Source organism: Primulina huaijiensis, unplaced genomic scaffold (assembly GCF_012295235.1).
Source record: "Primulina huaijiensis isolate GDHJ02 unplaced genomic scaffold, ASM1229523v2 scaffold43229, whole genome shotgun sequence".
NCBI lineage: Eukaryota > Viridiplantae > Streptophyta > Magnoliopsida > Lamiales > Gesneriaceae > Primulina > Primulina huaijiensis.
Window position 1 is genome coordinate 1 of NW_027360448.1, and position 17,587 is coordinate 17,587.

A 17,587-nucleotide genomic window follows, 5' to 3' on the forward strand; every position below is an offset into this window, starting at 1 on the left:
TTTTATGCTAAGAATATTATTTTTTATTGTGAATATCGGTAGGATAGGCTCGTCTCATAGATAAAAATATGTGAAACCGTCTCACAATAGATTTTATCATATTAGAATTGTCAATTGAGTCATATTTAAGTATTATATAATTGTTTTGATAAATACTAAGATGGATTTATAATTAGAAAATTTCCATTAATTATTAATTAATTAATAAAATGGGGGAAAAAGGTGGAGTACTCAACAAGTATGAATACAAGCCAAAGTCCAACCATTTCTCCCTCAATTCTCCTCTTCCTCTCCCATGGAGGCCACACCACAACTCTCTGCTGCTCCGCCAATCCCAAACCTTAACGGGGCGGCGTTCTATCCAGAATCCATCGAATCCTCCCCCCGTTCCCGACATACAGATTCCTGGGAGGCTGAACCTCCGCCAATTTTGCTACAAAAGCTTCGATTCATGTGTAGCTATGGCGGACACATAATCCCCCGTCCACACGACAAGGTGCTCTGCTACATCGGCGGAGACACCCGGATCATTGTCGTAGACCGTCATACCTCTCTGTTGGACTTTCACCAACGAATCTCTAAAACCCTCCTGAAGAACCAGCCGTTTTTGCTCAAGTATCAGCTCCCCAACGAAGACTTGGATGCTTTGATTTCTGTTGCTTCGGATGAAGATTTTGAAATCTTGGTGGAAGAGTATGACCGGCTTAATAACGCCCTTGGTGGTGGGCGATCGAAACCTGATCGCCTTCGCCTTTTCTTGTTTCCGAAATCGGCTTCGAATATCGAACAGCTTCTTGTTGAAAGTGCATCAGCCAAATCGGAAGATTGGTTTCTTAATGCGCTGAACGGGAAGGCTGCTACTTTATCCGCGGTTGCTTGTGATCGTGGGTTTTCTGAATCTTCTTCAGTCAATTGTCTGCTTGGGCTGGATGATGATTTTGTTGGAAAGAAGGCGGCATCAGGGAAAAGAGCTGAAGCGCAGGTTGAATTTGGTTATATTAATGGTGGAAATGGAAACGGCAACATTGTTAATATCCACGAAGAGCACTCGATTCCAGACTCTCCGATGTTGGAAACGACGTCGTCCTTCGGGTCTGCTTCTAGTTCCCCTTCGGCTAATCTACAGCCGGTAAAGGTGATCGGGGAGGAGAATCCGAAAGCGGGAGGATCAGGAATTGAGGAACAATTCCAGCGTACTGGTGTCGGAGTTATGGCAAATGTTAATTTGCCGACGCCGCCCCAAAAGCAGGAAGATGTTGGGGTTTTTGCGGCGGGGATAGCGGTTTCTGGTTCGCCGGCGGCGGCCGGTGTAGAGTATGGAAACAGGGCTTTTTCTGATGATGAGAGATCAGATCACGGTGGATCTCGAAAGGCGCGGCAAATTCAGCCGCTGGTACAGCCTCATCAGATTACTCAATTTCAGCAGAAACAAGGTGGTGCTAGCGACTTTCCTTCTCCAGATTCAATCTCAAGGTACACTCTTGAAAATTTTGATTTAATTTTTTAAAGATTCTTTTTTTTTTTTGTATGTCGTTATTTTGATGTGTGGAAATAACCTGAATTTGATATTAATGTTTAAGTTTGTCTAGTGAGGGAAGTGTCACAATTCCATTGTCTAGGCAGAGGCAAGCTATTTGTCAAGAACCAATTACACAGATTCTACCTTCCAACTATAGGGCTAAGCCTATTGCTACACCGATTGATCCGAAAACAGAGCATCAAAGTAACAGCGGGGTTCAGACGCAACCCCAAGTTCAAGACTCTGTTTACTTATCGCCGAACCAACGCGACCAAAATCTTCCTCAGTTGCATCAACCACAACAATTTATTCATGGCGGAACCCAATATTTTCCTGCTAATGCTGTGCCAATTGCTTCTTATTACCCTATGTATCCTCCGCAGCAACAACTTCATCCGCACCAAACTGAGGTCGACCAGCAGTATCCCGTTTACTTCATGACTGCTAGGCCACCCCAAACTTATAACTTACCACTCCAGCAAACAAATTATAGCGAAATGTCACCTAATCCCGCTTCTAGCCATTCCCAGGCGCCAAGAAATGCTCCTGCCACCCAATTGGTCCAGGTTTCTTCTGCTCAGCATCAACCACTCTATGTTGGCTATACTCAAATCCATCATCCATCTCAGTCTAGGGTGCCCGCTCCAGCAGCCAATGCTAATTATACATATGAATTTGCTGATCCGACACGTGCTCAGATATATTATACTCAACCTTTGCCGCCTCAGTTGGCTGCTCAATATCAAACCATGGCATCAGGCCCTGCAGCGATGATGCCTGAATCTTCTGCTCAGTTGGAGAACATAAAGTATTAAGTTACGACGAATGACTTGGCCGCCATGATAGGTGAGCTGAGCTTGATGATATACACAATTTTGAAGCAGTGGGTTTGGTTTGTCTTTGAAGTTATATTACAATGTATCAGTCTGTGTTGGCTTGTGATATGTTATTCTATCAAGTAATAAGAAACTCTGCCCTTTTCTCCTGTTTGTGTTGGTTTGTGATATGTTATTCTACCAAGTAATAAGAAACTCTGCCCCTTTTCTCTTCTTTCGCTTGTGTACTTCATATTGGTGTTAAGTGAATATGAGCATGTTTAATTGACTGTGTATAAATCCGTTTCCGAATTAATATGAAACAACACTATGTTATATTTGGAGTAAATCTCTCTGCTGTGCTGTTACTTATATTCTTGGTTTTGTTAAATATTTTGGAGAGACCCCGTGGCATTTCATGCATCATGATCCCTTTTGGTTCCGCAATGTTTAAAGATTCTCTCCTCAGACGATTAAATTTGAATGATTTGTGGACGAAGACAGAACCCCCAGCTGTATTTCGCGATTCGATTCATAAAGCTCCCTTTATATTTACTGAGATCTTTATACCAATCTTCAACGTTTTCACAAAGGTATATATGTCTTCCCTAGTGGACTTTATGTTCTTATCATATTGCACTCATATTTCTCAGTGAAACCACGGATGAATTCGATTCCCTATCATTTATCCACAGATTCTTAAATGGAATTCAACTCCTCCAGAAGTAAACTTTATCTACTTTACTCATATTCCAGTTTATTAAAGGATTGGATGGCTTTTCGGGATTCATTGTTGACCTCTCTCTCCCTGATTCTTTATGCTACCGCACATTGCATATTCCATCTTGTAATAATTGGTGGTTCGGAAGAAAGCTCAACCTTTATCTTTACACTGCATCTAAAGTTATCGTTACTTTCTTACTTGTCTTCCAATACTCTCTCTATTTTATATTACTCACCTCGGGTGAAGCAATACACCAGGCGAAATGAACACAATTCATTCCTACTTATGGAATAATTTCAATTCCCTCTTCTTTTCTCGTCATTTGCAAGGTTTACCTATATATCATAAATCTCTTTAATATGCCACCAAAATTATTTAGATTCTTCTTGTTACACATTAATTAATTTTGGGCCGACCCCATAAGAGTGTCTGAATAGGTGAACAATTGATCAATAGTGCAAAGTTCGATTCATCTTATCACCATTTTCTCGAATAAGTCCGTCGCACAGGGTGTGTCTAATATGATTTAACTTACTAGCGTAGTTTTCAAATTACCGCGTTAGTCTGAATGTTTACCTAGTGCACACCGAAAAATAGCGATTGCAGATTCCATCGTCTTTAAAAAAATATTTTTTGACACAAAATATGCATGTTTTAAAATGTTAAGAGTAAATTATTTAATATTTATGTATGACAATAATAAACAACAGCTTAAATCAGTATTATATCTAAAATGTTAATATAAATTAAATTTTTAAATTTGGCTTTGTAAAAAAAAAATATTGGCGATTTATTACAAAAATATATTATTATGAATATATTATTTATTACGCACATGTATCACTTGTGATTTGTTTCATAATCTCTATTATATTATTAAGAATTTTTATAAATACAAAAGTTTGATGTCGTGATTTATTTTGTTTTTTTTTTTAATAAAAAAATTCAACATTTTAGAACCGTAGTTTATACTCTCGTTATTTTTCACGATTATGGTATTTCTCAGTTTAAATATAATCAATTTAAATTGCATCATATAATAATTTCAAATTACACTTCGACTTTCATTAGTTTTTATAATTATTATATTATTTTTATTTGCATATAATCCAATCAATCATGGGAAAAAAAATAAGGTACACGTCTATTCACTAATACTATATTATGCAGCCTTTTGTTGGAGAGCTTTTCTCGTATATTTGTCCAAATCTAGTTTGAAAAGAGGGTTAACGGTCACGGTGATGCTGCATCATGCGAGTATTACTTTCTATTAAATTAATTACTGATTCTCATGTGATTTCCCAGCGATGTTGCTTTGTAAATTGTTAATTTATGTCCTCATTTACTTAAATTGCTATAGGAATTTTATCACCAGATAGCAATTGATTAATTAGGGAACTTGGGAAAATAGATAGACATAATTGTAAGATCGAATGTTTGTCGTTTTCCAAAAGTTATAACTGACGATAACAATGCAATGATGATATTTTAAATCGTACATCAGCTCAAGTATCATGTTTCGATTCAGCTGCCCGACATAGATAATTATTGCACCATAACAATCTTCCTTCCAATATTTTAAACCGTACAACATATCATATATTACGTTTCGATTGATCTAACCGGCATGGACAATTATTGCACCTCAACAATAATTGACTCAATTATTACACTCATTACAATATATGACAATCAAATATGTGAACTTGACTCTTGTACCAATCGTAGGACGAATGTTTGTCGTTTTATTAAAAACCACATCTGATGGTAATTGTGGAACTATAATCTTTTAAACTGTACAACAACTCAAATATCACGTTTCAATTGCTTTATCCAACATAGACAATTATTGCACACTAATAATAATTTTACTAAAACTATTAATTATTAATTTTAGTAATCGAGGCTACTTTATTATTCTTTTGAAATTGTATTTTAACTATGATTTCCTCAAGTTATAAAAAAACTAAACCTTTCGCCACCAAGGCTATGACCATATGAATTATGACATACATATGAACAAGCCAAGAAAATACCGTTTGCTTAAATACTTTGTGCTGGACTAATGTTGTCAGGTTATCTTATACAATTATTATTGCGATAATAAAAAAATAATTTCATATTATTTATGGGGCTTGTGCGTACGAGGAATATAGGTACTATTTTTGTGGAAAATGTTTTAGTAATTTATTAGATATGTTTGTTCTGACAACGAAATTGGTAATATCTGACTCAGTATTTAAATTGCTGACTCTACCACACCTCACACACACACACACACACCAAATAAATGTTATTGTTTGGCATTTCAAAAAAAACAAAAAATAATATATATATATATATGTGTGTGCGCGCGCGTTATTTTGTATAATATTTTAAGGAAAAGACACGGGAGATTATCTTAGTTCAAAGAAATAATTTTCTAATTTTACTCGATTAATTGAAAAAGAAATTTATCCTAAAACATCACTTGAATGGGAAAATATTGGTGTTTAAATAATCGATTGATTTAAAAAGAGTAGGTACGTTTTGTGTGAGGCGACATCACATATCTTTACTCGTTAGACGAATCAACTTTGTTCATATTTACTATAAAAAAGTAATTTTTTTGACATAAAAAGTAATATTTTTTCATGGATGATCCAAATAAAATATATATCTCACAAAATTGACTCGTGAATCCGTCTCACATGAGTTTTTGTGATTTTAAAATAAAGGTGGCTATTATCATGCATAAGTTTAAGAGAAATTAATGTCTTTCTTTTTTCTTCAATTTTAAAGCTTATGATTAAGAGCATGTGCTTATTTGTACATTTGGACTTTGCTAATGTAACATTATGGTGATGAGTCATTGCTTACTCAGGTAGTTGCAATTTGGTTTTCCAGTTTTTAAAATAACGTACTTTCCTGAATCAGAACTTGTGTCATTGTTCTATATATTTTATACTCGTGCGTATATAAACATTATTTGAAATTAAAAGTTTGTAAATTAGAATTTAATCATAATTTTTGCTTTTATGTTAAGATAATGAGATAATGGATATGATAATGGGATAGTGAGAAGGAGAATTTGAAAAGTTTTGAGCGAACAATTTACTTTGTATCTTAATTATTCAGTATCTCAGAAAAACGATAAGAATAAATTAATAATAACCAAAACGATTATTTCAATTTTAAAAGGATGACGACATTATTAAATAGTAAAGATTACACTAGATGACACCTCATAATCATATTCAGGAAGAAGTTGTAAAAGTATTTTTTTGGTTTGAGTCAAACATAAAATGATTTTGTTATCAAACAAAGTTGCATTTAATTTGGAGTAGGTCTATTGTGAGACGGTCTCATGAATCTTTATATGTGAGATTGATCAATCCAACCGATATTTACAATAAAAAGTAATATTCTTAGCATAAAAAGTAATATTTTTCATGGATGACACAAATAAGAGATCCGTCTCACAAAATACGACCCGTGAGACCGTCTCACACAAGTTTTTGTCTTTAATTTTTCATTTCTCGTCGGTGAGTATTTTCAAAATTAAACACATACAGTAAAAAACTCAAACGTAAAAGAAATAATACGTAATATTCATTAAAATAGTACTCATCAAGTTGTGTCGGTAAACTAAGGGTAAAAAAGAAAGTACAATAACAAGAATTTACTATCAAATAATAAGAGAGACGGCAATCCAAGAAATATTCACGTATCCACCGAACTAATAGGTCTCTTATGAGACGAGTTAGTTTCGTTCATATTTACAATAATAAGTAATACTTTTAACATAAAAAGTAATATTTTTACTTGGGTGATCCAAATAAAAAATATGTCTTACAAAATTGACTTTTAAGACTGTCTCACAAAAAATTTTGTACATGACAACTTCACCATATAATTAGTATGATGTTTAACATCAATTGTTATCGCAAATGTTTTGTAATATTTAGATCAGTTTATTAATATCTGCATTAATATATATTTTAAATTAGTTAATCAGTTCTTTTACACAAAATCGAAAGAGATTTAAAGAATATCATTCATTGTATTCAACTTGACATCTACTTCCTGTAAACGAACAACTCTCCTAAGACTGAACAACATCGATTTGAAATATCCTCACACTATGATCATCTCCACAAGATGCAAGCTGCGAGCTCCTTGGATCGCCACTTTTCTCACCCATTTTCCACCTTAACCGACGAACTGCAGAAACATGACATATATATGGATCGAACCGAACAAAGACAGCAACATTTGGCACTTCTATACTTGCATTTTCAATCCTGGTGTTTGAGTAACTCCACAATTCTATGAGGCCATTTTCCATTCCCACAGCAAGAAGGCTGTGATTCCTTTGCCTGTCAATGCCCAGCCAAGATAAGGCGGTGACACTACTCTTGAATATTGGAAGAGTCGTGAGTAGCTTCACAGATGACTCTTCCTCCACTTGCCAGATCTTTACGGTCTTATCCCTTGAACCAGTGGCAAATTCATGACAATAAGGGTTCCAAGAGCACGCCCATATAATTCTTTTATGCGCTTCTTGATTGACTATAAGTTGATGTCTAATTTCATTAACTCCTGCATCATAAAAAAAATCTCAATGCTTTCATTACCTTCATTAAAAAAGGTACAATTCACTCTTTATAACGAACTATATTAAAAAAATAGCAAATGAAAGAAAATATAACATACCTGTGTGCTTTATTGAAAAAACAGAGAAATGACGATCCCTTGAGACAGCCAAGAGAAAATTGTCGTCATGAGAGAACTCCAGCTGTGTCACTGTTAAACTGTGAGAATGCAAGCGACCAACAGACTTCCAGGCACCGACTTGCCATAGCCATATTTCTGCCGCAGATGCAGATTGTGCCTGCAAGATTAAGAACTTGTTTACTCGTTGAACAATTATATGATTTGCACTTGTCAGGAATGCAAAATAGTTCTGTGAGCAATAAATTTTACTGCCAACAATTATAATAATGGCAGAATACAGAGGTTACAGAAATGTGTGTGTTCCTAAATGTATGGTATGACATATTTTGTGGTTTTACACCTCTCATGTTGGCATATAAAATTGGGATAAAATGGTAAAAAGTGAATCTCTCTCAGAAGTTCCATGAACCAAAAAAATTTCAGTGTTAATTTCACGGTTTTTGCTTTTGACAAAATATACTTGGCCAAAAGGGCATCAATTATTGAAAAGTCTAGGGAATTTTGTTCAAATTACTTGCAGTTCTTTAAAAAATTTATAGCTTCATAGTTCATACATCACACATCATTTTTGCCTTATCAGGGTGAAACAGAAAATGAACAAACTCCTAAAGACCGAACATTTATACACCAATGTAAAACATTAAACACCATATAAATGGGAAAACACACAATATACCTTACAGGATGAAGCAACTAGCTTCCCCTCGTGGTCACAACATAAAGAAAATAGTTCATTCCCATGACCATATAGCTTATGTGATTCCGGCCATAGTGTGTGCCATGCAAGCTGCTCCTCAATTGGTGGTTCTGTCAATTCCATTGGAACTGCTTCTGGAATAGTTTCAAGGGTATCAATGCCTTCAGTTCTATTTCTTTCTGTTGAATCAGGTGATGCTGTAGAAGGAGAAAGGTTTAATTGTGGGTGATTGAAAGTGATAAAAAGATTTTCTACATACTTTTTTCAACGTATTTTCATTTGTGTAAAAAGGTGATGATTCTATTCTAAACTAGGACTAGGAGAGACTAATAAAGTTTTAGTCTTCTCGGCACTTTCTTTCTACCATTCAGAATTCATTAGACAACACCAAGAAAAAATATTGAAAACAGAAATTATATTCATAAATACTTTATTGGTTACATCGGATAAGTAGCCACAGGAGACAACATAAATTCCAGATGTTATTTACACTCAATTCACCAGGTGATGTTGATCATGCAGTCACTAAGGAAATGGAAAAACCTAACAGGACATATAATACCATGCTACTATGCTTTTCTTAAGAAAAGCAGTTCAGAAATAAATCGTTAACATGTTATTATTGACCTGTATTGCTATTTCTAAATGACATAAAACTATTGCTTGTTTCACGCCAATTTATGAAGATTTTATTCTTTTGGTGTGATGACCATTAGTTGAACAAATTTTTCTTTGCAAAAACTCTAAGGCATATAGTGTGTGTTACTTTGGTCCAGAACTTATGCAAATTTCCATTGAAGGCGTGAAGCTAACTGAAAGAATCATATCATATGGGTAGCTGATAGAGAAAGGACAAGAAAAGTTGTCACAATAACAATCATAATAGAAAAAATTATCAAAAATTTAACCTGGTCAATAAAATGGCCTACATACTAATTTCAAAAAGTAAATAATAAAACAAAAAGGTATGGGGTTAAATTTCTATTCTAAGCACCAAGGAACAAATTTTTTGAAGGACAATAAAATGGCCTAGATACTAATTTCAAAAAGTATATGATAAAACAAAAAGGTATGGGGTTAAATTTCTATTCTAAGCACCAAGGAACAAATTTTTTGAGGGACAAACATCAGAACCCAACCGACTAAGGCATGGAAAGATGGCTTCAATGGAGTAAAACTGGAGTCATCAAGACAATCAATTTCAACTAATTTAACCTCGTGTTTTTGAATAAATGAATGCCTATAGTATCTTAGTAACAAAATCAAAATACTTTAGACAGCCAACTCACCTTGGACATATATAGGCTTCTGAGAGAGCCCTAGAGCAGACATATTTGCACCTAGAATTTGCATATTTACAGGAACATTTTCATTGAAACTCGATTGTTGTGGACTTGAGTGATTCAATGTCTTCAGAAACGACAGAGGAGCTTCAAACACTCTGGAAACTTTCTCATCAGCTCCACTCACAAAACGATGGTTCCCCTTTCCTCTAATTAATGTGACACAATTAATATCATGACCATGGACTTGAGGTCTTCCAATTTCATGCCAAGTCTCTCTATCTTCTAGAGAAGATTCCTTACACCATGGAGAAAATATTCGAGTAGTCTGCAAAACAACATGGAAGAGCAATTCATTATTTCATATTATAAATGTAAGGACATTAGAATTAAGCATGCGAGATTTTATTCATAATATCTTCCAAATCACAAACACAGAGTTAGTGTAATATTAATCTGCCAGATCCATATTCTTGTCAAGAAACCAGAACAGATAAAAATTCTTCCTGAGGCAATACTCCTTATAAGAATTGAATTTCATTAGTTTCTTACCTGATCGTGACTAACAGACAACAGATATTCCCCACCTCTAGCCCATGAAAGGTCTGAAACTGCTGAAAAGTGTCCAGAAGGAACTTTTTGTGGTTTCCAATCAGCAAAACTAGTTCCAATATTTTTCCAGAGATGAAAAGATCCGCCATAACCATTAGCTAAAATCGAGTCCCCTGTTGGGCTCCAATGACCACCATAAAAACCCAAAGCAGAATGACTTAACTCCCCCACAGTAACCACATTCATCCATATACATGTAGTCTTTTCAGGTTGCCATACCATCATTGTCTTGTCCATGGACGCAGACAAAATGCTAAGAGGTTGATAACATTCAACGCCATCAACAGATGAGCTTTGAGGAGGTTGCCATTCCACAGAATACACCCAGTCCTCATGTCCAATAAGGAGGGATTCAAGAGATATTTGGTAGGAGGATGAACCTGCTGAAAATATCGGACCCTTGATATAAGAAGCCAAGCTGCTGATTTCTTTATTGCCAAGAGAGTCACGTAAAGCCATCTTCCATATGCGTATCCCTTTGTCCTGAGATGAACTAGCTAGAAGAAGACTAGATGTTTCACCGCTAGCATAGAGAGGTAGAGAGAAATCCAAACTACGGATCCAATCAGTGTGCCCTTTCAGTTCACAAGAATGAATGAACTGCAACAAATGACCATAGACAAGTTCATTTTGGAAAAAAAAAAAAAACTTAATTGCAATAGAACAGAAACGAAGAATGGGTTCAACCACACACTTTTCCTGTCCTTTCACCACTATAGATATGAATCTTGTTATCCAACCCGCCCATTGCTAGAGCTAGATAATGACTGTTTCCAGGAAACTCCATGAGCGAAAGAGCGACCATAGGTTTTTGACCAACAGTTATGGAGTCTAAACAAGATAGTCTGCAGTCACCTGAGAAATTTCAGATGAACAGCTATTAGAATCACTGAATTTAGGACGTTAGGTCCAAATTACATCTAATAAACTGAATACATGTATTAATGAGGTAAACTATGGTACATTTACCATCGTCTATAATACATGAATTTGTGAGAGACAAACTGACAACCTATTGTGGAACGCCAAATATTACAGTTGAAAACAACGAATAGCAAGTAATATAACTTGATTCAATCAGCAACCACACCAAGATAAAGAACGAGGATATAAGGTATCAATATTTCAAATGAAATACAGTATGATAGTTAGGATACGCCTTTCATAATTCTATATCTGACAGCATATACTTTTTGCAAACAACTCCAATTTCTGCATTACGCACTACCATCCTAAAACGAGTCAAACATATCATGATACCCTTTAGGCTTTTACATGATGTTCATTATTTAAGTAACAATGTGAGAGGCCATCGCTGCATAGTTGTGGTGATTCAGAATTTACTTGGAAAAATAACTTGACAGTTAAAACATTTAAAGACAAAAAATAAAAATATTTAGAGAGTAATAAAGAGTGAATGGACTGTAAAAAGAAATAGATATTTGACAATTTGAACCATCAAGAGCAAAATATTAACTCACGATACGAAAGTAGAATTTAATATCAATGACCGAATAAAGAAAACTGAAAGAGCGTAATTATACTTAATATAATCCAAGTAACTCACCTGCTGAGCTAGATGGAAAGATTACTTCCCACACCTTCACCGTACCATCAGAAGATGTGGATGCAAATAGAGCATCTGAATGAGACACCATAATTGCTGAAAAGCATGTAACACCATTTTTATGTGCTTCTGGTACTTGGAAGACATTCCTCCACTGCAAACGAAGTTGGCTATTGGCTTAGAGGATATAACAGGAGCAAAGTATGGTAATGATCATTTATGCCCCCAAATATAAATGAAAATATGAATAATAAGCAAAATGAGGTAAGAAAGCAGATTAATCGAAAGAAATAGATAATTTATAGACTTTGGGGTTTGTAAGCATGTTGAGGAGTGTCATTGGCTTACATATGTTGAGAATTACCCCAAAATCAAAATACAGAAGCATAAAACAATGTATCCCATTGAAGCAGATGTTGAATGACTTGATTGCTGAACTTTACAATTTAAAGTTCAATGCTGGACACATATTCAGTCCATACAAATATCATCAGCCAAGATAAAGCTGGTTCTTAATCTCATATAATTCCAATTAAGATGGTCACCCTACCTGTTTCGTTAAATGTTCATTATTTTAGACTTTTAGTCCGTTGCTCTCTATACTACCTTCCAAGTAAAATATATAATTTAAACCTTAAAAAAAGGTCATCTCACACCATTTTGTTCCGTTTTTCCTTGAACTATGAATTATAAATCTGAGGAACTGATCCTGTATAGCCTGAATACTCATTCTAGTCCTGACATCACTTCTTCAGAAGCTGTGATGGGTAGAAAGTTCAACACCCTCCAATTGGAAGCCATATTCTAAGTGTTAACATTCCAAGAGTCCGCCTAGAAAGTAACTTCATGCAAATAGGAAATATCTCTCAACTTTGAGCTGCTGATCTATAGCACAATATTGCATCATCCATTAGAATGCTCAATAAACTTAAGCGACATAGTCTCTAGACATAAAAGGCCCCTCTTTAGATGCTAGACTGCTAATTTCAAGGCATTTGTGCATTCATGAATGACTGTCACCTCCTTCATCAAGTTCATCTACATTGGAGAATGCTTTAATTAATGGAGAAGAAATCCATATGAATACCTTCCCACTAACGCCTTAATGGAAGAAAGGAAATTTCAACTTCTACCACCACTCAGTAGTACATTCTCTCAGTCTTTCTTCCTTCCAAGAAAGTCCCCATAATCTGGAATATCTATCCTTCAGGAGACATGAATCAACATGAGAACTTCTTTGGCAACACTATCCATAAAACCCTAGATAGCAACCAACACATTCTAGCCTCTGGAATCTGTTGAATATAAATGCAATCCCTCTCACGAAGAACCACTGATCAGTCTGCAAGTTTATACCAAAACCGTCCATGGTCTACAGAAAATTCGTAAAAAGCCATAAATCATGAAATCGAAAAAAAATTAGCATAAGATTGACAAAAGAATTTTCAAATACAATCCAACTTAAATAAGCACTTCATTTTCTCTTAGCACACTAGCATGATATACTGTCACAGAAACAAAAAGGAGAAAGATTTAAAAATTACCTTCTTATCTACAAGAGAAAGCTCCCACAAAATAATAACTCCATCCACATCTCCCGATAGCAGATAATGCCTTTCCAAATGCTTAGCTGCAAACCGACACGTTCACCACATAAACCATATAACCATGAGTAACAAAAAAAATTGAATCACTCAAAATCTTATAAATATTACAGCATGACGTTAAGCTTGAAATGAAGGCATGTAATAGCAAGAAGCATAGTAAATAGAAGTTTCCAAAATTCCCAATTTTCATTTACAACTTTCTATTCTTAGGTTTAGGAATAAACTTTAGATTGTTTTTCATTTTGGTTAATGTCTATCTGGATTTGTCCACTGTCCAGTGTTCATTTTGTCGTACAAGTTTTTTCCAATTAGTTTCAGTGGAAATGTGCAACAAATTGTTCATTTATGAACAGGCAGCGTTAGGAGTGGTAAAAGGAGATAAGTTTGCTGCCACTAATTTCCAGCTTCCTCTCTACTTCTTCCTCAGCAGCATTCTATTATAGTGTCATTGTCCATCTTGATGCACTATTGTTTTTCCACTTTACTTTAAGCCATTATTGTTCATTCTATTCTTCCAATTGTATATTTGTGACTGTGAAAAGCACCACTAGGAGTAATTAAAGAGATGAGTGTGAGCAAAATCGCAGCTTTCTTCTGTGTTTCTTCCACTGAGCTCTACTTTTCAGGAGGTCAAGTTCCTCTATCATCTACTTCTATGTGAAATCTGAGTAGGTATGAACGCAGCATTAACATATGAGCAACCACGAAGCAGATGCCACAGAAAGTTCAAAACTTTAATATATGACACAATTTCCAACTATAAACCATTTGCATCCGGCATCCCACTTCATTAAAATCTTAAGACATATGATCGTTAAAAAGAAAAAAGAAATCGCCAGTAAAACAATATTTAAAACTGTTAACATATTGACCAATAAATACTAAACCCGCATACTGAAATTAAAAGAACAAGAACCTGCGTCATAAACACAAATAAAGTTCGATTCTTTAACAGATTACACAAAATAATGAACAAATTTCTGAATCCCAATATATTCTACGAAAATACTACAAAAGCACACGACTAATCAAAAGAAGTATATCAAGCAGAAATAAGGTTAAATATGGCACCTTTGAATGAAAACTTGTTGCTAGGCAGCCAGTGGGTACAGTTTACAAATGCCGTGTGGCCCGGAAGAGTGGCCAAAATTTGAGCACTCTATTAAAAAAAAAACCCAGAACAAATTAAACAAACCAGCATTCGGTAATGGGTATTCAATAATATTCACATATCAAGACAAAAGTTTAAACCTTGGGACAAAAAATGGCAACAGCGTTTTGAGCACCACAAGAGACCAAATCACAGGCACCCCATGAGACGTTGTTAACTATTCTGTTGCAACCAGCTCCAATAAATACTTTGTTCACTCCAACTTGCCTTGAGTCACCGTCGGAAGCCATCTGCGATGCTTCTTGTGGATTTCCAACGACGGAGGGAGAGGCTTCAAGAGGGTGGCGGGGTATTAGAGTGGGCTTGTTTTTGCAACTCCTTTGAAATGGGCCGGTAGTTTTCCATCACAGTTTAAGACAAGATTTTTACGAGTATGTATTTTACTGAAATATCAAAAATAAAACTCAAATTTGCAATCTCTGATTATTAATAAAAAAATTAATACTCAAATTTACAAAACATTCTTATTTTTGTTTAACAAAAAAACATCTTATCTATCCACCATATTTTAATAAAATATTTTTATTTTATCTATATTTAAACTTTTAAATTTAATAATCATATTACTCATAACATAAAAAATTATTATAAAATTTTAAATTTTAATATAATCTATATTGAATTTTTTAAATATATATACACACAACGTGGAAATGACATTAGTTAAAGTTAAAACCCGTATAGTCACTAACTTTTGGTATGTTTATAAACTTTTGTATAATTTCAATATTTACTTATTATATTATTAAATTTAAAATACTTAAAGTAAAAAATTTTAGTGTCGTAATTTGTTTTTCATAAACCAAAACTTTTTTTCCTCAAATTACAAAACATTCTATTTTTTATTTAATAAAAATGTAATTAACCTATTTTAAAAAAATATATCTTATATATCTATTATACCCTAATAAAAAAAATTATTTGTGTCTTTATTTTGAAATTTTAAATTAAATATTCATATCACTCGTAACATAAAAAATTATTATAAAATTTTACATTTTAGCATTATATCTCGAATTCACAAAAAAAATTATTTTACCCAAAAAATTTAATATATATGCAACCTTCGCGTGCGAATGAGCAGTAGTTAAAGTTAAAATAGTTCAAGTTTGTATGAGAGTTGGTTCAAGAAATTCGAAATTTCAACCAAATAAATACATGAATTTTGAAAATTTGTGAACATGTATCAAAATATATATTTCAAGATAAAATATGTGCAAGATAAGTCTATTGTAATCATCATATATCTACAACTCATTCGGATCAAGATATTTTGAAATTTGAAGACACGAATCTATCTCGATATCATCTACAACTATAAATAGAACATATTGCCATTCAAAAAATAATACCATTTTTCACCTCATATTTTCGAAAATTAGGACTATAGCAGTAGGCTGAATGCTGCAGAATTTCTCTTGAAGAAGCACAAGATTCCGAGATTGAGATAAGAAGAATTTTCGAGAAATCACCTTTGCACTCCACGTTTTTTTAAAATTACTGTAAGTGAGCTTATATTTTAAAATATATGTGTATGGGTTTTGAAAATTTGGTCGGCATGTCATATTCCTTCAGTTTGATACATGAATTGCTTAGTTTCCTAAACAATGTGATTATTATTGTTTCACGGCCTCACCTTAGATGATTAAAAACTAAGGGTCCGAAAAATATGAATTTAATTTTCACTTGATTGTCATTTGTCATGTTCTCTTTCGATTTGTATTTGGCATGCTTATACTTCAAATAAAATTAATGTATATGTATTTATTATTTGTTGTGATCAATCGATCCCAATTTGCTGAATGTTTTTCTAAATACTCACCTCTTATTCTTCTTCTCGGATAAAAACAGTGATCAATTAGAAGAAGATGAGTAAAATATGTTTTGGGACTGATGAAGAAGATTTGAAATCTATAATCTTATTTTAGTCATGTTATTATCGTTTTTATTAAAGTTGTAAAAACGTTTCTCCAATGTTTTTCTTCATCTTTTTGGGAATTTTCATCATACAAGTTTATTTTGAACTATTTATAAAATAGATTGGTTTAGTTTAGATTCTAATACGAGACTTAGGTTGTTAAACAACATTGAATGTCTCACACTTTGGTCTCGGGATGTGATGGTAACTAATTTTTGGTATTTTCATAAAAGTTTGTATAATTTCAAAAGTATCATCTATCCACTTAATTTCATATTTCACTTATAATTTTTCTCCTATTATTTCAATTTCTTGAATTAAGGTTCATTTTAGTTTTTTAATAATACTGTTTTATTATCTATTTTTTCTACAAATCACACCCCAGTGCCATACTCCAACAGTTTGTGCTATTGATAAAGTTAAAACCTTTGAGTAACTCATTTGTGGTATAACCATTAAGTTTTTTTTTATAATTCTAAAAATATAATTTAATTTCTTTCCATATTTTTTCTTTCATACCATTTCGATTTCTATTTCGATTTCAATTTCAAATATTTATAATTTTCAATTAAATTGTTTTTTTTTTTTTATTGAAAACACTATTTATAACTTCGGTTTTTTTTTTCGTGGACCATATACATAATATGTGTAACAACTATTATCTCTTTATATACAATTCTTTCTGATATCATTTTTCTTTCAAGTCTTTATTTTGCAAAGAGAGACGGTGACTTAGAAATCGACAAGAAAGAACATTCTCTGAAAGCACTTCCTGAAGAACTGCATTTCTGGAAAGGAGAAGATGTCGTTTGTCTGTGATACCCCGCAATGCAATTCCAATTTCCACCAATTCCACATCAGAATTAGTAGTATATTTTGAATAAGAAAGGATATCAATGTATGAATTCGAAAAATCTTCATTTGTATAATAAAAATCTAGCACTCTCGACTAGACTAA

General features: G+C 33.7%; 2 protein-coding genes across 3 annotated transcripts; one reads left to right on the plus strand and one right to left on the minus strand.

The window, feature by feature from the left end:
* Nucleotides 1-228: 228 nt before the first annotated feature.
* On the plus strand, nt 229-2,569 carry LOC140969970 (uncharacterized). 2 transcript variants are annotated; one of them, XM_073431510.1, is made up of 2 exons: nt 229-1,473; nt 1,581-2,569. In XM_073431510.1, the coding sequence occupies exons 1-2, from the start codon at nt 296-298 to the stop codon at nt 2,332-2,334; spliced, it is 1,932 nt and encodes a 643-aa protein (XP_073287611.1). In that variant the 5' UTR covers nt 229-295; the 3' UTR covers nt 2,335-2,569. The 2 variants fall into 2 exon arrangements, with proteins under 2 accessions (XP_073287611.1, XP_073287612.1); XM_073431511.1 differs by having other exon boundaries at nt 1,590-2,569.
* Nucleotides 2,570-7,043: 4,474 nt separating this feature from the next.
* LOC140969972 (elongator complex protein 2) lies at nt 7,044-15,048 on the minus strand. Its single transcript, XM_073431513.1, has 10 exons — nt 14,792-15,048; nt 14,612-14,699; nt 13,478-13,563; nt 11,934-12,087; nt 11,061-11,221; nt 10,307-10,966; nt 9,761-10,082; nt 8,451-8,668; nt 7,754-7,931; nt 7,044-7,639 (listed from the first exon to the last, which is right to left on the minus strand). The coding sequence occupies exons 1-10, from the start codon at nt 14,939-14,941 to the stop codon at nt 7,143-7,145; spliced, it is 2,514 nt and encodes an 837-aa protein (XP_073287614.1). The 5' UTR covers nt 14,942-15,048; the 3' UTR covers nt 7,044-7,142.
* Nucleotides 15,049-17,587: the final 2,539 nt, after the last annotated feature.

What these genes read in the sequence shown, in the direction of transcription:
- LOC140969972 (XM_073431513.1), bottom strand. Translation starts at nt 14,941, where the DNA reads ATGGCTTCCGACGGTGACTCAAGGCAAGTTGGAGTGAACAAAGTATTT. An exon ending in TTTCTCTTGTAGATAAGAAG is followed by an intron (nt 12,088 to 13,477) that starts GTAATTTTTAAA and finishes CTTCGTTTGCAG; the next exon opens with TGGAGGAATGTCTTCCAAGT. An exon ending in GAAGCCTATATATGTCCAAG is followed by an intron (nt 8,669 to 9,760) that starts GTGAGTTGGCTG and finishes CTCCTTCTACAG; the next exon opens with CATCACCTGATTCAACAGAA.
- LOC140969970 (XM_073431510.1), top strand. Translation starts at nt 296, where the DNA reads ATGGAGGCCACACCACAACTCTCTGCTGCTCCGCCAATCCCAAACCTT. An exon ending in TCTCCAGATTCAATCTCAAG is followed by an intron (nt 1,474 to 1,580) that starts GTACACTCTTGA and finishes TTAATGTTTAAG; the next exon opens with TTTGTCTAGTGAGGGAAGTG.